This window comes from Theobroma cacao, chromosome 4 (assembly GCF_000208745.1).
Source record: "Theobroma cacao cultivar B97-61/B2 chromosome 4, Criollo_cocoa_genome_V2, whole genome shotgun sequence".
Taxonomy (NCBI): domain Eukaryota; kingdom Viridiplantae; phylum Streptophyta; class Magnoliopsida; order Malvales; family Malvaceae; genus Theobroma; species Theobroma cacao.
In genome coordinates, this window is record NC_030853.1 from 20650435 (window position 1) to 20676832 (window position 26398).

General features: G+C 31.0%; 3 protein-coding genes and 1 pseudogene across 3 annotated transcripts; all 4 read right to left on the minus strand.

The window, feature by feature from the left end:
* On the minus strand, window positions 1278–3128 carry LOC18601958 (probable S-adenosylmethionine-dependent methyltransferase At5g37990). Its single transcript, XM_018119341.1, has 3 exons — window positions 2945–3128; window positions 2174–2836; window positions 1278–1782 (listed from the first exon to the last, which is right to left on the minus strand). Exons 1-3 carry the CDS (start codon window positions 3035–3037, stop codon window positions 1441–1443), a joined length of 1098 nt encoding a protein of 365 aa, XP_017974830.1. The 5' UTR covers window positions 3038–3128; the 3' UTR covers window positions 1278–1440.
* Window positions 4916–6535, minus strand: LOC18601959 (probable S-adenosylmethionine-dependent methyltransferase At5g38780). Its single transcript, XM_007033068.2, has 3 exons — window positions 6392–6535; window positions 5588–6252; window positions 4916–5464 (listed from the first exon to the last, which is right to left on the minus strand). Exons 2-3 carry the CDS (start codon window positions 5894–5896, stop codon window positions 5126–5128), a joined length of 648 nt encoding a protein of 215 aa, XP_007033130.2. The 5' UTR covers window positions 5897–6252; window positions 6392–6535; the 3' UTR covers window positions 4916–5125.
* On the minus strand, window positions 10117–11076 carry LOC108661600 (annotated as a pseudogene).
* Window positions 14061–15712, minus strand: LOC18601960 (probable S-adenosylmethionine-dependent methyltransferase At5g37990). The gene is made up of 3 exons (XM_018119052.1): window positions 15632–15712; window positions 14781–15449; window positions 14061–14411 (listed from the first exon to the last, which is right to left on the minus strand). The coding sequence occupies exons 1-3, from the start codon at window positions 15710–15712 to the stop codon at window positions 14061–14063; spliced, it is 1101 nt and encodes a 366-aa protein (XP_017974541.1).

The following is a 26398-nucleotide window of genomic DNA, read 5'->3' on the forward strand; positions in this document are numbered from 1 at the left end:
TCCTAGTTTTTGATTGTTGGCTGATAATGTAGTGCATGATTTGCAAAAAACAAAAAAAAAACTAAAGTCTTTATATTTTTATTTTGATTTAAATAAATTTTTATATTTTTATTTTAAGTTAAATAAACTTTTATGATTAATGGTTGATTTAATCAAAATATTACTTGACATTTTATGTCACATGGTGTTGATGTGACATGTTTACATATCATAATAGATAATAACATAGCATATTAATATAACATGATAATAGGGTCATACATCAACACCATGTCAACATCACGTTACTGTCACATAAATATAAAATGACAAATGACATTTTGATTAATGACAATTAATCAACTATTAATTATAAAGGCTTATTTAATCTAAAATAAAAGTATAAAGATTCGATTGAACGTAATAAAAAAACTTTTAAATAGTTTTTAAATTTTTTCAAGTATTATGTCTTGATTTTTTAAATCATTTTATCTCTTGTTTTCTTTCTTTTTCTTAAGATAGAATTAAGAGGGTGCTATAATTTTTTGTAATCATGCAATGTGGCAACTAATGGTGAATACGACAAGGATATATATATATATATATATATATATATATATATATATATTATTCATTCATTTTTAATGGATAAAATGTATTTTTAGAATTAAAATAATGATAATGTAAATAATTATGACGATTACTTCCATATCTATGACCATAATTATTAAATGATATAGCATTCACTATCGAGAATGGATAAAAATCTTATTGAAGCTTGTAGATGATGAAAATAAAATAATATCAAAACTTGAGAGATTAAAAAATCATATTGATAACGTGTTATGAAATATAACTTTAAAAAACAACTATAGGAGAAATATAACTTGAAAGTATTTAGAGGGAGAAAAAGTATTTAATGAGAGTAAGAAGATTTTATTCTAAGTGTGTATTAACAAATGAAGTGAAATGGTCTATTTATAAGCTAATAACCTCTTATTTAGATAGAATTTACAAAATTGAGATAATACTAAGAGATTAGATGGATGAATTAAATCTTACTTTTCATCTAATTTAATCTACATCCAAATCTAAATTATATAACATAAATGAATATTCACAAAAATATTCATAACAAATCTATTAATTTTGTTTAATTACAATCTAATGAACATAATTAAACAAATGATTGGGAGACTGCTTCAATTGAAAAATAGACTTTCACAGTTGATTAATGATTGTGCGAGAAAGAAGGTTCCCTCTTGGTTTGCTTTGGGTGAAAGTTCCATTTGAAAAATGATACACATCCCAAATAAAAGGGAAAGCAACTGATACAGTACAGTACTCAAACTCGTCAATAATAAATACTCAATTTATTTGATAGTAATCTCAAGCCAATTAAGCGGTAATTTATCTCATTCACCTGAATCTTTGCCTAGCTAATAAAAAATAATACTTGTTTCAACAAACTTTGGGCTTGAGAACAATATTGATTTGCAGAAGATTTTGAACATCATTTCCGTCAAACATGAAGAGATTATCAGCATGTTTCTTAGCGTAACGCTCAAAGAAGTCTTCCACCATTTCACTTCCAAAGTGATTTTGCAGGATTGCCTCAAAGCCAGCTCTTACTATCATTGACCACATTTGGACATCGTAAAAATGCTTTCCAGGGCCTGGAAATGTCTCCATCTTCTCAATGCAGAAACAACCGTTGGTGTTGATCAACTCCTCAATCTCACTAATCGATGGATAATATTGAGGTAGGTTAAGAGATTCCACTTTTTCTTTGCTAATTATTCCCTGAAAATTAATTTTGATCCATTCAATAATAAAACAGCGTTCAGAATGGACTCTTTAGATGTCAACAACCAACTCACATTCAAAATTAAGGAAAATTTAATATAATATTAATAAAGAAATAAATAAAGATGACAAGAAAATCATTCATAAAGGATAAAATAGTTAATTTAATAAATTGTCAAGAATATGTATACATATATAATTCAATATTTTCACTTTTGAAATTCATAATTTTATCTATAACATAGATTTATATTTGTGGAATTCACAATTTAGAAATGAGTTTCATAGATTTGAAAGTGACAATAATGTAATAATGGAAGGAAGGAAAACAATGATATTCCTAGAATCTTCAGTCTTATCCTTAAGTTAATATTAATCCAATACTTACCTCGGTGGCCATGTCGAATAGACAAGAACCAAGAAAGTCATAGGTTTTGCCCATATTGGTTTGACAAAGAGGAACTCCATCTTGACGACCACCAAGAACCAATGCCATCAACCCTTCAACAACAAGCTCTTGTGCTCTAGCGTTTAGAAAAGTCTCCATATCTTTCTTGTATTGACTTGAATAAGCTTCAGCTACTTCTTTTGCATCTCCTCTACAATATATACTGCTCCCATTCCATGCTGGAGAATTGATATCTCCGACATAATTAGGAACTCTAGAAAGCCAGTTCAATGAATTTGAAGAGTGCATAAAATGAATAGATTCTGCAGGAAACAAGCGGCCATAAAAAGAGCCAGGCACTCCAACAGCAAAGTATGGCCTCGGGAAAGGGAAGGATCTGAATAGGGTATTGAAATCATTGTCGATTCGGTCACTGAAGAACACTTGATATTCTAGAGTTTGAGGATTCTTATGCAAGGTTTTGTACTTGTTGGCCACAGCTTCTATGATGTTTTCCACTGCGTAGAATGTGTTTGGCCCAGTGGCACAGCCTAAATCTGCTATTTGGAATCTGTTAGATGATTCCAGAGTGAGATTTTCTATGTCCAGAAGGTCTGCAATTGCTTCACTGATAATTTTCTTGGCGTCATCCACTGCTCTTCTCTGCTAACAAGGCAGACAGTTGTTATCATGTTTGAACTCGTGTCAAAAACAAAAATTCAGATGGAAAATTGGAAAGGTATGCGATAATAGAACTGGAAAAAAAGGAACCTGAGTTTGAGAATTACGAGCATATCTAACTTTCCCATCTCCACCATTCATCGGATATGATCCTGGTAATATTTTGCTCTCCATGGCAGCCATTTTCCTTTCTGTACTAGCTTAAGCCAGATCGCTTATTGCTATTATGAAGCTGCAATGCTTTCGCTAAGTCCTGAAGCTAGAAAATTGTCGTAAGAAAAGTCGCCTTAGCTGCAGTACTTAATTATTAAGCTTGATATACACATCTAGAAGCTGCACACATCATCTGAGAAAATGAATTCCTAGCTAATTAAGTCATGCATGATGCAACCAACGCCATTTTTTTTTTTGAAATGCATTGAAACCAACGCTGTTCAAAAGGCAGAATGAACAGGTTAGACTGTACGTTTATTATTTAATTACAATCTAATGAACAAATTGGGAGAGTCAAAGACTGCTTTCAATTGAAAAATATCAAAGAGTAAAGAAAATGTCACATCAATTTCATTCTCTTACCATCATTCATATCCTTGAGTACTAACCGTAAGTATAATTCTACATGTCCATTCTTTTTCTTTGACTATTAGTTATCCTACAGGCTAATGTGCATATAATTTTGTTTTTATGTCCAAAAGACAAGTGATAAGAACAAATACTTTCACTTGATTCAAGTTTCAAAGGCTCGAGAGACTAGTAGAATCTGCGGCTGTTGGCCCGCTAAAGGAGCATCACTAGTTTTCTTGAAAAATATGATAATAATTGGAATATTATATCTATATATTCAACATTTTCACGCTTTTATCGTTTGCTATTTGTCCGTAATTATAGTGCTCTTGTTTAGCGGTTACTATTCAGATAAAGGTCTAAGGATCAAGTTTGAACATTTTCGGATAAAGGGGTCTGAATAAAGGGTAGAAATCGGTGTCCAAGCTATGAATATACAATCAAGAAGTTTCTTTTCGGTCAAGGGTATGCCAAGTGCCCATCATTGCCTACGTTGGTCAAAAAAGGCTGATGATGCCTTATCTACCAATTAGTTCTTGTGTTTAATCATGTGAAAAAGGCTACACATTTGCAACCACATATTAAAACCATGGATGCACAATTATCATACGATGAAACTAATATGTAAAGACTAGTGTTCATTTGTAGTTACAGCATAGAATTTAATCCTCTCATCTCTTTCCTTAAACTTAATACAACCAAATGCCAATATATACACCCTTGATTCAATCCACTTATGGTGCTTAAGTTGGACTACAATTCAATATCTCAATTTTACGACAAAAAAAGAGAGGCACTATCAAGCTATACATGAACGGCTCAATTACCTCAAAAGCCTAAAGTTAAATATTCAAATGAGATTTTTTTTATTAAAATTAAGAAAATAAAATCTTATTTATTGAAGTTAAAGAAGAAAGATCAAATGAGAAAAGAAAATTCATACGTAGATATTATAAATTAAAAAATAATTGATTTTATATATATATAAAAAATAGTGGTTGGAGACTATTAAATACATATTATCCTTACTTAATTGGAACTAGGAGAAATAGTTAGGAATTAATAGCATTTTAGAAATTGAGAAGTGATCAAAAATTAAGATTTATTAAGCACATAATTAGGAAAGTGAGAGAATATGTCATTTTATTAATTATTTTAACCTTAACATATTTATAATTAGGGAAGTGAGAGAATATGTCATTTTATTAATTATTTTTACTTTTACCTCTTTAATGAGAAATGAGATAAACAGTTAAGAATCAATAGAGATGTAGAAGTGATGAAAAAATAAATATTTATTAGGCATGACAGAATAAATAGATATTTTATTAATTATCTTAATTTTTATATATTTTTAATATAATTAATTATATTATTATTATAAAATATGAAACTTATGAAAATTTGAGATCTAAAGCCCTTGCTTTAATGGTCTTACCCTAAACCGACCTTGAACCCATATTAGTCACTAGCATAATAATATTTAAAAATAAATATTTTATTATATATCATATATGATTTTGGATTACACAGTGAATATCATCCATCCCTTCTCAAATTTCGAATTCAAGACTTTCCAAATTGGAGTCTATATAGAATTGTTGTCCCTGGAGATGATGATTGTTTTATTTCTTTTTACCAAGCTCAAGGAAAATTAGAACCAAAGCAGCAGAACAGTGTAGATGTGGAGTCATAACACTCCTTGCACTAAATTTTGCGCTTGAGAACAATATTCAAGTGTAGGAGACTTATAACATCATCCCTACTAAAGATAGAAACATTATCCATGTGTTTCTTGGTGTAGAGCTCAAATAGCTCTTCAACCATTTCACTTCCGAAGTTATTACTTATAATTGCCTCGAAGCCAGCTCTTACAATCAGTGTCCACATTTGGGAATTGTAAATGTGCTTTCTGTTGCCAGGAAATGTCTCCATCCTCACAATGCTGAAACAACCATTGTCTTGAATCAATTTCTCAATCTCATTAGGTGATGCATAGTATATAGGCAAATTAAAGGACTCCACTTTTTCTTTGGAAATTAATCCCTGCAATGAACAACAATATCATTAGTTTCAGAAAACTGAGCATTATCAGAGATTTGTATAAAAAAACAGTCTTGAGTTGTGGTGGATGTAGACTTATAAAACTATGGTATTGGTTGCGCTCACCTTGTTCGCCATGTCAACCAGGCAAGAGCCAAGAATTTCGTAATCCTTACCAATAGCAGTTTGACTTGAAGTGACGCTATTAGGAACACCACCAAGAACCAGCACCAACAGCCCTCCACCAACAAGCTCTAATGCTCTAGCATTCAGAAAATTCTCCATGTCTTTCTTGTATTGACTTGAATAAGCTTCAACTACTTCTTTTACAGTTCCAGTGCAATATATACTGTCTGCATTCCATGCCGGGGAGTTGATATCTCCAACACTTTTAGGAACTCTAGAAAGCCAGTTCAATGAATTAGATGAGTGCATCAAATGAACAGAATCTTTAGGAAATAAGCGGCCATAAAAAGAACCAGGCACTCCAACAGGAAAGTATCGCAGCGGGGAAGGGAGGGTTCTGAAGAGAGTATTGAAATCATTGTTGACGTGATCATTGAAGAACACTTGGTATTCTAGAGCTTTAGATTTCTGATGCTGCTTTGCGTACTTGCTGTCTACAGCTTCTATGATGGTTTGCACTGCATAGAATGTTTTAGGCCCAGCGGCACAGCCCAAGTCTGCTATTCCAAATCTGATAGATGAATCCAGAATGGGATCAAATTCAATGTCGAGAGGTCAGCTATCGCTTCGCTTATAAATTTCTTGGAAGCATCCACTGCTGTCCTCTGCATGGGAAAAGAAGACGTCATCATCATGATCTTTGCAAGAACATTCAATCATTCGTGTACTCAAAATATCTAGGGACCAAAACTTTTGAGATGCAAAAGAATATACAGTAGAATTTGAAAAATAAAATTTCAGAACCTGAGCGAAGGAGTTACGAGCATAGCTGACTTTCCCATCTCCACCATTCATGGGATATGATTCTGGCAATACTTTGGTCTCATCTGCAGCCATGTCTTTAAATTTTCTGAAGCTCGAAACTTAATCGTTTCAACAAAGTTGCTATAGCTGAAGCGTGCGGCACTCAGACGGAACGGTAAGATTTATAGCAAGCAGATACACATCATGTGAGAAAATGAAAAGTCAGCCCGATGCTTTAAGTGACGTGTGATACAAATTAATTATTGTCTTATAAACACCGTAACCGTTAAAACTTGATAATTTAATTTCAAAGTTTGATCTTTGAATTTCGAAACGAAATTAGTTAAGTTTATGAGATAGAGAAGAGAATCATTTTCTTTTGTGTAATAAAATACTTATATATATATATATATATATATTCAAATTTAAAATAAATTAAATCATTTGTGGAGTATAAATTCCACGGTCAGACAGCAATCTCAGTAAACCAGCTGCTTTAGTACCAAGACATAATTATTAACATTATAAAGATTGCAAAGTTCATCTCTTTGTCGTTTTACCTCTTTGATTATTAGCGTGTTCAAAACCAATCCATAAATTTGACTATTAAAAGCAGAAGTCAACATGTACGGTGGCTTGGCAATTTTCCACTTGAATTGGTCATGGTCTTAGGAGTTTTTATGGGTAATATTCCAGCATTGCATCTTCCATGTATATGTAGCCATCCTGATAGCTTGAATATAGAGCTACTTAACCAAGATTTGTGGCTGTCATTGTAGAAAAAGATGCACCTCGCGGTGAATTGGTCATGGTTCTTTGAATAACCCATTAAATATTCGCATATACTTTTTCATCAACCAAAAACAAATTAAATTGAGTAAGAACATAAATTTCAGCTGATGCAAGTCTGAAAGGCAAGAGAAATTGTGGCTGTTGGCCCGCATTGAAGACATCATTTTCTTCTCCATGCATAATTACGTATATATTCAATTAACTATTTTGTAAGTCAGATCAATCACATGCCGATAATAACTACACCTTTTTTCTATTTTAATTTAGACTGTTTAGTCTATGTTTCCGGCTTAAAATATTAGATTAGATCTCCCTACAGGCTGGGTTAGCTGCCCAGGCTCATATGCCGTGTTTGACTCAGGTCAGGTTTGGGTTTTAAAGTTTTAACTCCAAGCCTGCTTGCCTTGATTCAAAGATATTATTTTATTTGAAAGGTAAAACTGAATTTATTTTAATAAGCCCCAAAGAAATACCTGCAATTAAGATATATGTCATTGTAGAACATATTAAATTTCTATTAGGGCCCAGACTTAAATTGCCAAGCCACCAAGAGCGTTAGTAGGAAACATCCTTTATTGCCCTTCAGAATTTTCTACTGCACCAAATGGGAGCAATGGAAATTTTCTTCTTCAAGGCTAAGAGAAATTTAATTCATCCAAGTTAAAGGTATATCAGATGTTGGAACGAGAGGAACATGGCTGAGAAAAACAAGAAAAACATAACAAAGCAAAGCCAAAAGAAATAATTAAAAAAGAGAAGCAGTATTGTAAAGCCAAGCAATGAAGTCCTTGAGGACTTTGTGTATGCATGTTTATAATTTAAAAGACTTGTCTTATGAGATTCAGGATTCACTTCATTTTTTATTGATGTGGTACAAGACTTCATTACATTGATCCGAGTTTATTTTCGATCTTGATATCTCTTATAGGGATTTCACATCAATGAAGAGTTGAGCCTATTTTAATATCACTTGTTACGGGCCAAACATTTTTAACTGAAAAGATATGCTTGATAGGTAACATAATTTATTTTATTTTTGACATAATTTATAAAAAAAGTTCTAAATTATTTAGAAAAATTCAAATAAGATCTTATATGTTTATCGCGTCTAATCTTTTATCTTGAATCAAATAAACTCTTATATTTTTAATTTGAATCAAATAAACTCTCATAATTAATAGTTAACTTACTCAAATTGTTCGTTTGTCATTCTATGTCACGTAATGTTGACATGGTATTCACATGACATATTAGACATATCATAATGAATGAAGAAGTGGCATGTTGATGTAACATGATTATATAGTTATGTCGCATTATTTATTCTTCACGTCAGTGTCACGTCAATGTCATTTGAATATAAAATAATAATTGACATTTTGACTAATAATAAAGATTTATTTGACCCAAAATAAAAAATATAGAAATTTGATTAAATGAAATAAAAAATAAAAATTTATTTAAATTTTTTGAATAAGTCAAAGGTTTTGCATAACATAAAACCTTTATTTTAATTATATATTTTTATTCCTTTACTTGAAATAAAAGTTCAATATTACTATTATCATTAATTACATATGTTTTTTATTCTTATCAATAACATAATAAAGTGATAAAATGAATTTGTTTGGAATATTTTAAAAAATAACCCTCAAAGATAAGATGTTTTAAAAAATAATTTTTTTATAATTTTAATTGTTTTTAACTAAATTGAACAAAATTACTCTTAATGAAACCTTCTCATATTCAAGTGCCCATGATGTTAGAAGCCATGCGCATGATTTACACGACATATTGAAAAAATATTATTACATGTCATGTACAAAAATATGTTACATGTCACAGTTAAAAAAAGTTGTTACATGCCTTTTACAAAAACATGTTACTAGTTATATTAAAAAAATATTATTATTACATGTTATATTAAAAAAATATTATTATTATACCCCATATTGAAAAAATATTATTGTTACATGTTATGTTAAAAAAAAATTTTGTTATACTTTAATGTTTAAAATATTGTTGTTACTTACGAACTAAAATTTCAAATCTTTTAAACTCTTTACATTTTTTTTGACGATTTGACATCGATTAAAATGTTTTGAACATGTTTTCATAAAACAAAACACAATTTTTCTTATCTAAAACACTTATTTTGGCTAAAAATAAAAAAAAATTCATATGAAACCCTAAGTTTATAAATTTCAAATTCTTGAATTTATTGGTGTCTATGCCTGAATTGATCTAATTAAAAATTATTTTAAACATTTGTAATCATTTCTACTATTTTAGTTTCATCCAAAACATTTAAAAATCAAATTCCCCAAATTGTCACTCACCCCAAACACATCAAAACCATCGCTTGGCGTTTTGAAATTGCGAGAGAGAGAAATCGAGAGCATAGCAAACAGATGCCAAAGAGAAACATAGATAAAACTAGAGAGAGCTGAATAGTGAGAGAGAAAAATTAAAAACACAGATGTTATGGAAAAATTGTAATAAATTGTTTAATTTATTTAAAATGGTTTCAAATTTATTTTTATCAAGTCATAACTAAATATGATTAAAAACAGTTAATTTTATTTTTGGTGTTATTTTTAAAATCAAGTTATCAAGATGACCATTTCTCATAATTTTCTTTTTTTTTTTATTTGATCTTTCACAGCTATATCTAGCTATATCTAATGAGATTTACATCATACATTATTTAAGAACAATTTATTTTTTGTTAGAAAGACAACCGGTGGAATCCCTAAGGGCACTTGGTAATACAACCTCAATCATAGTGGAAGCTTGTCCCAAGGGACACCCCCTTCCATCAAAGCCCCGGTGTGTCGTTTTAGGGGTCCAGTGTGGGAACCCCTGCACTGTACTTCCCCGTCCTTCCAAATTGAGTAATGGACACTGAGAAACATGGACCACAAATAGAAATATCATGGACGATAATCTAGGGGTACTAGCCGAAGAGGGAATTTCATAGAAACGACCAAGCCGAAAGCTTCAGTCATGTCCAAGTTTTCGGCAACCATATCATCAGGCAACTTCCAGTTAAACCAATAAAGAAGGTTGGCAATTAGATATTCAACGACAACAACCCCAAATAACATTCCAGGGCAAATCCTCTTTCCCACACCAAATAGGATGAATTCAAAGTTCTGACCTTTGAAATCAACTGTCACATTTTCAAATCTCTCTGGCAGAAACACTTCCTGCATGTCCCATAGCTTAGGATCCCTTTGAATTGCCCATATATTCACAAGCACCCTTGTTTTTTTTTTTGAAAAGCACAAGCACCCTTGTTTTGGGAGGAATATCGTATCCTCCCAATTTTGCAATTGCGGAGGTTTGTCGAGGAGGCATGACAGGAGTAGGCGGATGTAATCTTGAGTTTCCTTGATGTTGCATTTCAACTATATCATTTGATTGATGACTAGCATCCATCACCAACTTCTCCGTCACCCTTTCGGTCGATAACACTCCTAGATATTATGTCATGTGTGGTGCAAAGCAACATTTCACTTAAATCAATAGAACCTCCAACCAGAGATTCACGACGTATCTTAATTATTAATTAGCGCTAACACTTCTTCTATAACAAAGTGAAACGATTGCACTCTTTTCAGGCTTAATAGTTCAACAACACAAATCTTCCTGGCTTGTCTCCAATACTCACCATAGGGTGCAAAGCCGACGTCTTCGCACTCCGTAAAGCAAAATATTCAAGGCTGTGGTTATAGGCCGGATTGAGAAAACAGTATCACTCTTCTTCACCATTTCTTGAGCCATCTCAGTTGATGAAACTACGAGTGTCGGAGCATGGCCAATGTGTAGAAACATTAGAGGCCATTCTTCTTAGAGAGAGTGCGGAAAAAACGATGAGGAAGTGTCCCTAATTGGTAGTAACAAATTCAGGATTTTGTATGAGAGGTGATTAAAAAACAATCATATAAGGTTATGGATCGAATCAATTATTTGATTTAAAACAAAAAATTAATTACTTTTAAAATTAAATTAAATTATAATATAAAATTTTATTTACAATTTAAATATAAATTTTTAAATTCATCAATATAAATAGATATAAAGCATAAAGAAAAATTAATATTAAATTTTTACATTAAGTACAATAAGTTGTGCTCAACATGTTTTTATACTTTCAAATTCATCAATAACTAAATTCGTGCCAATAATTCTAACAATTACTTTATACCTATTTAATTTGGAAAAGTAAGCTAAGATTATTGAAATTTTTAAAATATTTTAATCACATTCTTATTCAGTTTTTCATGTTAACGAATGACATATTGCATAAGTGTTTACATCAAATCAACCAATTAGAAGAAAAATCAAAGTAAAAAATTATAGTTTTTAGATAGTTAAGTAATGCATAAGATATTATATACAATAATACAAAATACTTAAGTAATGTTACACTAAAAAAGTGAAGAATTTTTAGGAAAAGTACATATTGCATAAATGCTCAAATCGAATTAGCAGATTATAAGAAAAATTAAAGTAAACAATTATAACTTTTAAGCAATTAAGCAATGAAAAAAAAATAATTTCAAAATTTGGGTATACTCTATAAGGAGAATGGGTTTACTCTATTAAGGAAAAAAGAAAAATAATTACAAATTTAGGCAGTTAAGCAATGCATCTTTCACTCTATAAGGAAATTGAGTCTACTCTATAAGAAAATTTGGGTTTACTCTATAAGGAAAAAAGAAAAATAATTACAAATTTAGACAATTAAGCAATGCATGTTTTACTTTATAGGGAAATTTGGGTTTACTGTATAAGGAAAAAAAATTTTAAAATTTGAGCCTAGAAAGAATTAAACCCAAGTGTCCAAATTTTAACTTAAAGGACTTACCACCATGTTAACCCAAATAAGTTGTTTTATGTAAGGGTGGCAACTTATATATTTACAATTTTATACTTATAAAAATAAAATAAAAAAAAACTGAGGGAAGTTGGTCGTCACTTTTCTGTCTCCACCATTGTTACTATTGTATCCATCTTATGAGTTTTCATATTATAATTAATTTGGTGGTTATTAATGAATGAAATTCACTTTTTATAAAAAAAATATCATTTAATTAATATAAAATTATATTTTATATTACTTTTTAATATTTATAAATATATTTTAAATTTAAATTAAATAAAGATATATATATATATATATATATTTGTTTCTATTATAATATTTAATGTGAAGCTAGGCTCGGACCCAAGATTTTATGCCGGAGCACTAACTGAGTTGGGCAAGCCTTCGGGCCTAAGCGGAGGGCCATCCCTTCAAGGCGAGACGAGAGATAAGAAAGTATCTTTCTAGGTCAATGGGAGATTAGATCTGTTAAAGCTTGAACTCCAGAAAGGAAGGTATACAATAAGATTTGCAACCTCATTAATATGACTAACTAAAACAAACTATTAGTTATTTTTAAAGTCATACCAAATCGATTGTCTAAACCCTCACACAATATTTGGTATAATCAACCTATTCCAACCCAATCTTATAAATAAATCCTCGATCCTATTCTAGAATAGATCAATCTGAAATAATACCCAATCAAATAACATTTAAATAATTTATAGAATGAGTTTAAACGTGGGATTCTAGTTAACTCATAAATCAAACTTCAATCTTATTTTTTTTTAAAAATAATGCAAATTAACATTTGATGAAATATCATTTAAATAATTTTAAAAAATTGAACCTACTTGGACACATGTTCAAAAGCCTAAACCCAAGGGATTGTGGGTAATTTATAAATTAGACTTCAATCTTATTTTAGAAAAAAAAATTCAATATGAATTAATTCCCAATCAAATACCATTAAAATAATTTATATAAAAAAAAGTTAAAACGTGGGATTGTGGCTAAACTATAAAACAGACTTCAATCCTATACTAGAAAAAAAATCAGTCCGAATTAATGATCAATCAAATATAATTAAAATAATTTATATAAAAAACAAAGGTTCAAACCTGGGATTGTATCTAACTTTTACAAATCAAATTTCAATCTTATTCTAGAATAAATCAATCCACAATAATGCCCAATCAAATAACATTAAATAATTTATAAACAGAGTTAAAATGTGAGGTTGTAATTAACTTATTAATCAGACTCCAATCTTATTTTAGAAAAAGTTATACAAATTAACGTTCAATCAAATACGATTTTATTTGAAATAATTTCTAAAAAGTGAACCTACCAGGACACATGTGCAAAGCCCAAAGGCAAAGGGCATTGTAAGTGAGAAATGCATGTTGTCAAGCCTAGCACTCGGAATTGGTTTTGGGCTCAGTTAACTCATGTGTACTACCATATACAAAGTCTTTGCAAAGCCTCTTTAGATTTCTATACGGCATTGAGGCTTTTGTAAGAACAACGATTTTTGTCTTTTGAAACCAACAACTGCTGCTGTCAAGGATTGACATCCTTAAGCACCTTCAAATGATCTATTTTAAGTTGAATCAACGTGGGATTGAGGCTCTTGTAAGAATATAATATCTATATATATGTATATATTTTTTTCTTTAGAAACAATGGATTACCCAATTTCCAACAAATGCCATCAACTGCTAACGCTTGGATTTACAATCGCAAAACCATCAGTACGCAACCCGGTGGAGGACACCAAGCTATATTGTACAACTTCTTGAGCTTGGATACTTCTTAAAATCAAGAATATTCGTAATCACAAGATTGCTAGCATCAGGTCGGTGGCCGGCAAAACTCTCTTCAAAAACACACTTGTTTCTATGTTTTCGAAATAATCCAACCGGCAACCATAAAGTTTAACTTCTCTCAAATGTCAACATGTCATATATAATTTACATTATACACAATCAAATATCAAATTAATCAAGACATATTTCGCTTGAGAAGAACAAACAATTCAATCATATGCTCATGTTTTAACCTCTGGGTGAAGGGGGAAGACTCCTCAAGTTTCCTCAGTAACCGACCAAAGAGCTCATCGATGATTTCAGCTCCAAAGTGCTCCTTTAAAATTCCTTCCCAAATAGCTCTTAAATGTGAGATCACTACCCCATTATCAGAAGCCATTGCAAGTTTAGTTTTAGATGGAAATATTCGCTCCATCCTTTCAATGCTAAAACAAGCATTTATCTTGATCAAGCCCTCTAATTCCCGTGGAGTTGGGTTGTACCTTGGCAAGTTGAAGGAGTCCACTTTATCTTCACTGACAAGCCCCTAAAACATTATTCAGCATCTGATCCGATCAAAAAAATAACAAATAAAAAAGGGCTAATGTCTGATGCAAGCAAGAGTCATCCGAGCGTATGAAATTAGTGGTGATATTACTAATGTTGACATATTTGTAAATCAGTATAACACCAGCAGCCAACTGATGTTAGGTCCCTCCTTTTTCTGCTAAACCAAAGACACATGCAAGGTTGCAAAATAATGAGAAAGTTGTTGCTTTTCTCTTCTACCAGGAAAATGGGAAACGCTAATAATAACCTATATTTGACTTGGATTGTTTATTTCATAATTAGCAGGTAAAGAGATTCTATATTCTATCAGGCTTTTTGTATTTATAAAACTTTGATCATAAAATACCTCTTTAGCCATATCCAACAAGGCAGCTTCCAAAAGATCAGTAATTCCAGAAGCAGTAGACTGTGAAGGAGGAACATCATCAGGCAGACATACTAGGACAAGAGCCATGAGTCCACCATCAACCAGCTCTTCTGCCCTAGCAGCTAGAAAGGACTCCATATCTTTGGCAAATTGAGCTGAGTACGCCTCACCTACTTCTTTAGCGGAATTATTATAATAAATCCGCCCTTTATTAAAGGCAGGAGAGTTCTTATCCATCAATTCCTTTGGTGTGCTCAGGAGCCAATGAAGTGCATAAGATGAGTGGACAAAATGAAGAGAGGACTTGGGAAACAAGCGACCTTGGAAACAGCCTGGTACACCAGCTGCAAAGTATTGCCTGTCTGATGGAAGAAACTTAAAAAGGGTGTTGAAATCATTTGAGACAAGGTCATTGAAAAGTGCTTGAAATTCCAGATCGTTTTGATTATGGCTGCCATAAGATTGGTACTTTAATTTTACAGATTCTATAATGTTCTGCACAGCGATGACAGAATTAGGCCCAACAGAACATCCCAAATCCGCAACAGTGAAAGCTTTTGAAGGAGAAGAAGAAATGATTTGCTCTAAATGAAGCTTCTCAGCAATTGCCTCATTAATCAAAAGTAAGGCATTCTCAACTCCTTCTCTCTGCCAAAGAATTAAAAAAAAAAAAAGTTAACACTTTTCATCATAATTTATACTACCATTTTTAAGTCATTAAACAAGAGTTGAGGGGTTAGTCACGCAAATTCCTTATCATTTTATTCTTATTTTTGAAATTATCTTACTTCAATGACACGTTAAAGCTACAGAAGAGTAAAAAACTGTACCTGAAACAGGGAATTCTGGGTGTAACTATACAGGCCATCTCCCCCTTTCATAGGACACGATTCAGTTGATGCAGAGTCCATGTCTCGCTTTCTCACTTACTTTCTCGCCTCAATAAGTGTAAATTACCACTTTGAAAGAGTTTAAATACTGAGTGAAGAACCTCGGAAGTTTCAGAACTTGAGATTGTACAAACTAGACATCAAAGTTCAAATAAATTAATGTAAAAAATATCGCTGACAGTGGCAAAGAAAGTTACTTCACGAGATAATGTCCCCCTTTTTAGGTAATTAAGATGCTGTCAATTATAATAACAAAAAGAAAGTGTACAGATTTTGGACTTTACACAAATGTTCACCTACCATATTTGACTATGTACATTAATCGGATTTAAGAAAGACCATACAATTGAAAAGAAAATTAATGTGGAACAACAGAGAATAAATTCATAAACAATGTCCATCAAAAAGATTTAAAATTATTAAAGCAGCTGAGTAGGAAAGTTGGTTACCAATTTATATATCCAATGGTCATTGCAGACAATCTCAATCAAGATCATTATAATCACTTCAAACGTTATTTGTTTCTTTGTTTTTGGATTGTTATAAAATATCTCCAAGAACATAATGGCAAAAAAAATTAATCAAATGAATAACTAAAAATGAAATAAAGACATATTCAATGGTAAATTCAAGAAATTTTTTAATGATGTCATAATTAAAATAATAATAATAATTAGTGGATTCATTCTCGTCATTAACTAAGTAAAACTTTAGCAAAAGAAATATAATTAATAGAGATTTTTGACACTTCAATGATCTTATTTGACATCACTTGTATCAACATCAATCTACCACTATGTATGTATAATGGTAAATCACTTTCAATAGCAAAAGTAGAGAGAAACCTCTTATTGTGACTTGAATAACAAGTTAATCATGAATAAGGTTTTTGACCATCAACTTTTGCCTTGTTCAACTTAATTCTGAGATGAAATTCAGCTATTACAAGCAAATACAATTCTAAAAAGCAATTACAAATTAATTTAATGGAGCCGTAATATAGACTCCAACTATTTTTTTTATTAGCAATTAATGTGATCAAATGAATTTGTTTTCCTTTGAAGGGCACAAAAATTTTGTAAGAAACAGGAAATTAATCCCAGAGTAGAAGCAAAATATGTAGTTTGCACTTGCAGTTAAAAAACCATAACACATCTAACGGGTAGAGAAAAGCGGCAGTGGGAAACAAGTAGTAAACCAGGCAATCAGATTAATCAACCAACGAGATTTTAAGGTTTCTTGGATGGTGGAAGTACATTAATTTTCTCCTGACTCCCCACGTCGAGGTTCTGCTGACAGCAGGTGTTCCTGCAACGACATGAGAATTTCCAATGACTCTGTTGCATCAAAGTGGTTTCTCTCTTCAAATCGAGGTGATATATTGTAATTGTAAATACATGAGAGTACCAATTTCTGAATACAGGTGCTACATGAATAAGTTCAATTCTCCCTTTCCCTCTGCCCCCTCCTTCCCTTCCTTACTATTTCCTCATTGGCTTCTCCATCCATGGATGATGGATCTGAGTCTCGAATGGTATACAAAATCACAAACCATCCAATGAATGAGGTAATTTTCAATACTTATGGCCTAGTTTATTAAGGTTTGGAGAAATCTATCTGCCCAAGAAAAAGGCAATAAATCTTTCCCATATTTTAACCAAATTAAGTAATTATCACCTGTCTTTCCTGTTTTGATGTGTCTTTGAAGAAATCAATGAAATTACAGGGAGCTGAAGGGGCAATTTAAGAAGCCGCGCATGTAGTCGTATTATTTGGTCATGTTGCGGCTGAGAAGGACAAACATGTCAATGAAAGGAGGAAGAAGACACGTACCCTAGTTTACTTCAAGAGTCGACCAAACTGCAGCTCTACAATGATTTCATCCGAAGCTGCTCTTTAATTATATTAGTTCCTCTTAAGGTTCTAAAGTCATCATTCAAATATCATGTGTAAGTTTCGTCATCCAACTATTAGTTAATTCGGTTATTTGGTTTTATCTAATTGATTTCCAATATTAGACGTAATATAAGGTTGAAAATTATTTTATTGTAAATTATAACTTACATTTGTATATGTAAAAAGAAGAGAAAATTATATATAGATGAAGTTAATCAAGTTTAGTTAACATTAACTTTATCAAAATTTGTTTTTCTTTGTAATTAAAGCCCTTGACAGATGCAAGAATTCATGGACATCGAGATCTATGCAAAATCATGAAAGTGCATGGAGGTCAGGAAATGATCAACTACGATGATATATGAATTAATCAATGATCAAACATTAATCCTAAGAAATGATCAATGCTGAAAGCAGTTTTAGTTTAATTAAAGATTGAACATAAGTATATTCATATATTGTAAGTCAACTCTAAAATGTTCATCCAGAACTACCCATTTATTTATTTATCATTTGTTCCCATTTATTTTGCAAGCATCTCTTTGACCTAGTGCCTCTTTAAGCTTGAATAAATTATTTTACCTTTTTAGGTGGTCTTTGTTTACATAGAATAAACAACAACAATAATCGAATAGGTAATATAATTTATATATTTAGTGCAATAAGAAGTTATTTATTTTTTCTAAAGAGAATTTTATATCTTGATTTTCATATTCTATTTTGACTTATCTGATTTTAATTGATTGTGAAATCAATTATTATTAGCGATATCCCATAAATCAAGCATCTTTTTTCAATTAAATCCAACAAGCAATCTTTTTTCTCGAGATTTATATTAAAGGAAGTGATTCACTTAATCCAATGTAACAATTTGATTGCTAGCTAAAAATTTTAACCATTAAAAATGAAGTATTATCACCGTCTAATTTTAATTTTATTTTCATTTCCTTTCTACATTATAATCTGATAATTTTCCTATATATTAACCTTCCGAACACCTAGTATGAAGTTAAAAAAAATAATATAATTTTTCTTTTTACGTCGATAACAAATTAATTAGAACAAAAAAAGTTATTGAACTTATTATTTTCATACAAGAGAGAGTCAACGTATATTGGAACCTAAGGTCTCTATCTTGAAATAAATTGGTGAACTTTTAACTTATTATTAAAAGAAGCAAAAGTTAAAAGGATAAATTGGATATTGAAGTTTAGGTCTAACAAATTAATACTAATTTAGTTTAAATAAAGAAATAAAAAAATTGAAATTTAAGTTATATAAAAACACTAACTCAATTAATTTTTCTTTTAAAAAATATTAAGGTGGCATTTGGTACTTTATAATGCAATGTGATTGCAGGTAATGTGATTGTAAGTAATATGATTGCAAACAATGTGATTGTAAGGAAAATAATATTACAGTATTTGGTATACAAACAAAATAATGATTAAAATGTAGGAAAGATAACATTATAACGTTTAGTTTACAAGTACTTTACTGGGAATATAATGTTAATTTTCAAAATTACTCATATTTATTAAAATACAAGTTTAATATACTTGTTTTTTTATTGTTAATTTTTATATAATATCATTTCTTAAATATATTTTTAATGTCATATATATTTTTTATTTTTTTTATTTTTTAATATAATTTTTTATATTATATATTTTATTTTAATTTCTTTTACCTATATTATATAAATTTTAATTTCTTATATTTTATTTTATTTTAATTTCTAATTCTTATATTATATATTTTATTTTAATATTTTTATTTTAATTATAATATTATAAAATATTTTTAACAAAGTAATAAAGTTGAAGGATAAAAATGTCTTGAATAACATTGTAAAGTGCAATATAATGTGATTGCATTGGTTTTGAACTACAATCACATTACAGTTTTGGCTGTAATATGATTGCATTGCAATCTTACATTACAGTGGTTTGTTGCAAAACAAACGCTGTAATGTAATTTAATTAGACACATTGTAGGGAATGCACTTTCACTTTCCTCATATCAAACGCTACCTAAGTTGGGCCGATAGTTCTACTCAACATTAGATTATCATGATTTTATGGAGCTGCTATGGAATTTAGAGCTTTTTAATAAGAGTCATTAATATTTAAAATACTTTTTCATGTAATCATTTATCATGAATATAAATACTTATTTAATAAATATGATAAAAACGAAAAAAATAGTTTAATTTTATTAGCTTCATTGTTTATTTATAGTAAAGAAATAATAAATAAAAATAAAAATTATTATTATCTTAGATGCAACTCATAGAGTTTTTAAACTCTATAAGCAAGATATATCCCATTACTTAAGTTACATTTAAAGAAATTAATACCTCTAAATGGATACTTTGTTGAATAATTTTCTTTCACTGCGTGGTTTTTTTTTTATTGAGTCAAGGTTGTCCTAGTCTTTAGTGATTGGTTGTTATTGTTCTGTAAAACATGGTCATGTCACCTAATTTTTAATAGTTGTTTTTGACATGTTCAAGCTATTTTTCGTTAAATATGAGCTTATAAAAAGACTGTAGTTTTTTAAATAAAGTGTGCGGCTTAAAAATACCTTTATCTGTGTTCTCTTTTATGCTTTAGCTTTTGTTTGTCAATTATAACTATCAGTGGTATCAGAGTTAGGTTGAAAAGAGTAAAACACATGAGGTCAGAGAACAACAAACAATGAAAAGTTCTCAAATAAACTTAAAGTAATAGTGTTTTTTATTTTCTTCTTTTACAATTAGGGTTTTAGATACCAACTTTATGTAGGCGGCTATCCCATGTTTTGATGGTCACTATGACCATTGAGCATGCTAATGGAGAAATTTTTACAATCTAAAGAGTATTGGCAGGTTGTTGAATCTAGAATTAGAGAACTTGAAGAAGTTGTAGTCTTGACCAATGCCCAAAAAATAGAGTTGGAAGGGAGGAAGCTAAAGGATTTGAAAGCAAAAAATTACTTTTTCCAAGCTATGGATCATTCCATCTTGGAAACAATTCTTAGCAAAGAAACTTCCAAGGATGTTAAGGATTCCATGAAGAAAAAATATCAAGGCTTTTCTAGAGTGAAGTGTGCACAACTTCAAGCCTTGAGGAGGGATTTCGAGACTCTACAAATGAAAAATGGTGAATTTGTCACTAGTTATGGTGCTAGAACCACGAAGACAAACAACAAAATGTGATTCTATGGTGAGAAGATGGAAGATGTCACCATTGTGGAGAAGATATTACGTTCCTTGACACCAAAGTTCGATTTTGTCATCTACTCAATTGAAGAATCCAAAGACATAGATGCACTTTTTCTTGATGAACTCCAAAGCACTTTTTTAGTTCATGAACAGAAACGAACCGAAGTTCAACTATAGAAAAACAAGCTTTAAAGGCGTACCTTTACTCACTCCTTAAATTCTAAAGGAACGGGTATAGGTAGAGGAAGGGGAAAGGGAGATCGAGGCAATAGGCACTTCAAAGCTGATATTCAAGGTAAAAGACGAGATCAACATTTTGACAAATCCAAGGTAGAGTGCTTTAGATGTCATAAATCCAGTCATTATCATTCTGAATGTTATACTAAGCTGCCTGATGACAAAGAAACGGGAGAAAAATCAAATTTTACAACAAAGAAGGAAGTTGAAACTTTGTTGATGACGGTTCAAGTTAACAAGAAACCTGAGTCAAATATTTGGTATGTGGATACAAGTTGTAACAACCACATGAGTGGAAGTAAGTCTTATTTTTCTTATTTAAATGAAGGCTTTCATTTTACTATAAGTTTTGGTGATTGTTCCACTATGACTGTGATAGGATAAGGTAATATTAAGAAAAAAACTAACAATGGTTTTGTGGAAACAATTTCTAATGTCCTCTACGTTCTTGACTTGCAATTTGTTAAGTCCTGGTTAATTACAAGAAAAAGGTTATGTAATCACTATTTAGAATAGTGCTTGTGAGACCATACTAGAGGAGCTATAGTTGTTGTTCAAATGAGTTCAAGCAGGTTATTTCCATTGAAGATTTAAAGTGTTTGATTTTGCTTGATGGTTGAAGTGAAATACCCTTACTTGATGACTGAAGTAAAAGACCCTTCATGGCTGTGGCATTTTTGCTATTGCCACTTGAGTTTTGGTGGATTAAAGACCCTCTAATAGAAAAATATGGTGACAGGTCCTTCTCAAATTACTATTCCTTCCCAAGTTTGTGAAGAATGTGTTGTTGGCAAACAACATCATGCTCAATTCCCTTAAGGAAAGTCATGGAGAGCAAAAACTGTCCTAGAGTTGGTTCATTCCAACATTTGTGGGTCGATAAAACTATCTTTTAATGGAGGTAAAAGATACCTAAATACTTTCATTGATGATCATACTAAAAAAACTTGGGTTTATTTTTTACAGAAAAAATCAAAAACTTTTAGTACATTTAAAAGTTTCAAGGCCTGTGTTGAAAATGAAACAGCAAAGACCATTAATACCCTTTGTATTGATCGTGGTGGAGAATATTGTTCAAGAGAATTTGAAGAGTTTTGTGATGATCATGGCATTCGAAGAGAGCTCATAGCTACCTATACACTCAGACAAAATGGTGTGTCGAGAGAAAAAATAGAACCATCCTTAATATGATGAGAAACTTGCTAGCAAGAGGGAGAATTCCAAAGAATTTTTGGCTAGAAGCAATAAATTGTAGCATTCATGTCTTGAACAGAAGTCCTACTTTTGTTGTTCAAATCATGACACCAGAAGAGGCTTGCAGTGGGCGGAAACCAACTGTAAATCACTTCAAAATTTTCGATTGCATCACTTATGCACATGTCCCAAATGAGAAGAGGAAGAAACTTGATGATAAGGGTGAAAAATGTGTCTTTCTCGGTGTTAGTGAAGCATCCAAAGCATATAAATTATTTAATCCACAAACTAAGAAGATTGTGACTAGTAAATTGGGATTAGAATGGGCAACAATCTACTCCAGTCATTCTTGATAGTTATGCTGAAGAAAAAGGGCAACCAACTTCATTAGCCTTTATGCCCAAAAATTCATCAAATACAACTCCAACCACTGCTGAAACTTCACTAGCAACAATAAAAGCTATTGATGAAGCAGCTCACTCTTTTCATCATGTTCAAAAAAGGCTCACATGGATGAAAGACTATGAGGTAACTGGAATTGATCAAATTGACTATCCAATCACCTATTTTGCTTTATTTTCAGATTGTGACTTTACAACTTTCGAAAGTGCTATCAAATAATCAAAATGGCGAAAGGCGATGGATGATGAAATTGAAGCCATTGAAAAAAACGATACTTGGGAGTTATCTAATCTTCCAAAAAGGCACAAAACCATTAATGTAAAGTGGATTTTCAAAACAAAACTAAAGGAAAATGGTGAAGTTGATAAGTATAAAGCACACTTGGTGGTTGAGGGATACAAGCAAGAATATAAGGTCAACTATACATAAGCTTTTGCTTTAGTTGTAAATCATGATATAATCAGATTGGTGATCGCATTGGTGGTACAGAATTCTTGGCCCATCTTCCAACTAGATGTCAAATTTGAGTTTTTCCATGAAAACTTGGAGGAACAGGTATTTGTAGAACAACCTCCTGGTTATATTAAGATTGGAAATGAGCATAAAGTGTATAGATTAGAGAAAGCTCATTATGAATTAAAACAAGCCCCATGGCCTTGGTATAGTCGCATTAAGGCTTATTTTTTGAAAAAAGGTTTTTAGAATTGTCTATATGAGCACACACCTTTTGTTAAATTGGAGATGAAGGGAAAATGCTCATTGTCTGCTTATATGTAAAAGATCTTATATATACTAGAAATGATAGTGTCATGTTTGAAGAGTTCAAAAAGTCTATGATGATTGAATTTGAAATGTCTGACCTTGGTATGATGCATCATTTCCTTAGCATAGAAGTAGTGCAGTCTACTAATGGGATTTTTATTTCTCAAAGAAGTATGTGCAAGAAATTTTGGACAAGTTTTGGATGAAGGATTGCAATCCTGTAGGCAGTACAATTGAGTTTGGCTTAAAGTTAAAGAAAGATCATGAAGGAAAAAAGGTGGATAGCACACTTTACAAGCAAATAGTGGGCAGTTTAATGTATTTAAGTACAACAAGACAAGACATAATGTATTATGTGAGTCTAATAAGTAGATATATGGAGAATCCAACAAAAATGCTTCTATTAGCTATTAAGAGAATCTTTCGTTATGCAGGAAATCAAGATAGTAGAAAAGCACTTCAGGTTATGTTTTTATGTTGGGCATAGGGACTATTTTGTGGTCTTCTAAGAAACAACCAATTGTCACTTTGTCAACTAAAAAAGCTAAATTTGTTTTTTTATTAATTTGGTGAGAGAGGATTCGAACCCTACTCTTTAGGTAAGAGGATTATGCACCAATCAATGAGCCAAATGCTCGAGTGCTGAAGTTGAATTTGTTGCTACAACAGCGTGTGCTTGTCAAGCTATTTGGGTAAAGAGAACTCTTGAAGAGTTACATTTCAGGCAAGTAAGAGCTACAACAATTTTTGTGACAACAACTTAGCCATCAAACTTTCCATGAATCCTATGCTATATGGAGGAAGCAAACATATTGATGTGAAATATTATTTTTTAAGAGATCTCCACAATGATGGAACAATTGATATGAAGTATTGTTGAAGTGAAGATCAGTTGGCTGACATATTTACTAAACCTCTTAGATTTCTTTCTTTCTTTCCAAAATCTGAGAAGGTTGTTGCGCATTTGCACCTTGGAAAAAAGTCAAATTGAAAAAAAGAAAGGAGCTGCACGTATAAACTGAGGCTTAAAAGTTTTCAATTTAAGGGAGAGATTGTTGAATAATTTTCTTTCATTGCACAATTTTTTTTTTTACTAAGTCAAGTTTACCCTAATTTCTAGGGAATTGATTATTATTGTTTTGCAGAACATGGTCATGTAGCCTAATTTTTAACAGTTATTTTCTATACATTCAAGCTATTTTCCATTAGATGTAAGTTTATAAAAGGTTGTAATTTTTTGAATAAAGTGTGCAGCTTAAAAATAACTTTATCTTCTCTTTCTTTTATGCTTTAGCTTCTGTTTGTCAATTATGGCTATCACACTTGACAACCTTTTAACTCCACTTATAAAGTTCGTAAATTCTACCATCAATATATAGAATAATAATCTCAAAAACAATAGCTAGAGAATATAAAAAGGGGATGATAAAGTGTTGAAGTGCATTCCACCTCAAGAAATCATGTATCTTAGCTTGGAAGACTACAAATAATCAACTATCTTTTCTATTGATTGATAATACATTTTTATTATGTGTGGCATGATTTTTATTAAAAAAAAATCAGACAAATTCAGTTCATGATAATTTTATAAAAGAACAGTTGCATGTAACACTGGCGGCTCCTTGTAGAACATTTCAACTGGGGGAATCTGCAAGCTTAGCATAAAATAATGGAGACCCTAAGTGAGTACGGAAAGACAGTTGGTAAATCATGATGCAAACAAAGCTTGAACTAATCAATTCCTCCTAATTGCCAGTGTGAGTACACTTAACTAAGAATGAAAAGAAAATAAGCTTAATCATCATTAATACATACTTGCAAATTACAAAATTGTTATAATTAAGGATATATTAATATAAATAATTAATATATATATATATATATATATATATATAGTTTGTTTAAGGAATGAGAGAATGTGAAAGCATTATTATAGTAGTGATTAAAAAACTTAGTAGTATTATTAGATATAAAATGTGAGGTCCAAAGAGCAAAGAATAAAGGGAATTGAATGAGGAAGTTACTTGAAAATGAGGCACCAACAATCCCGTGATGCAGCAGAGAGTAGGCATATGATGAGCTGCGATTGAATATCTGAACGTGAATAATGGGCAACCGACACCGCCACCGGCATCCTTCCACCAACGAAAATTTTTACTAAGTACTTAATAATATCATGCCAAGTCGTTGATTATTCATTAGAAGTCAAACCTAAGCTTCACATGCTTTTCCTTTGCTTGTATGAGTAGATCATGGGTATTCATGGTCTCATCTCTGAAATTCAGTCAATTAATCGAACACTAAATAAACCGTGTTTCTTTTTATTTTTTAAGGCATATGGAGTTTTGATTGAGTTACTAAGAAGTTCATTTCAATCTTTTAGTCTTGAATTAATTGATGATGCAACTTCTTCAAATCTTAAACTAATATTAGAAATTGATAAATATGCTGTGAAGTTTTTCATGTTGAATCAAGTATACATCGATGACACTACAAATATATTTTAATTTTTTTTGAATTTACAGAAAAGAGATTTGAACTCTATCCTACTTTAAGTAAGAAATTATATCTCAATTAATGAATCAAATATTCGAATGTATATTTTAAATAATACATTAAAATCTATATGCATGCAGGCCTATTTTCCTTTCATTATGGGGCCTATTTTGCATTTTTAGAGAGTTGAGAAAAGCTTGAGAACTACAAAAAAAGAAAATTAAAATAAATGAAAAAGTCATACTTATAAAAAAAGCATTCATAAACTTCCTCTAAATTAACTTTCTTTCACTTAATTTTTTTCTTTTTTTTTTAAATAGCCATAAACCTTTGTCATGAAATGGACTTGCCCTCCACCAGAATTGCTTTGGTATTTTGAAGTATGACTATTCCTTTCCTCCTCATATAATCTTTCTTTGTTTTTACTATTTATGCTGAAAATGAGATCATCTTTATCCTTAAAAAAAAAGCCAAGCCTTGTCTAAAGTTGAATCATCTGGAGAATCTGAAAATTT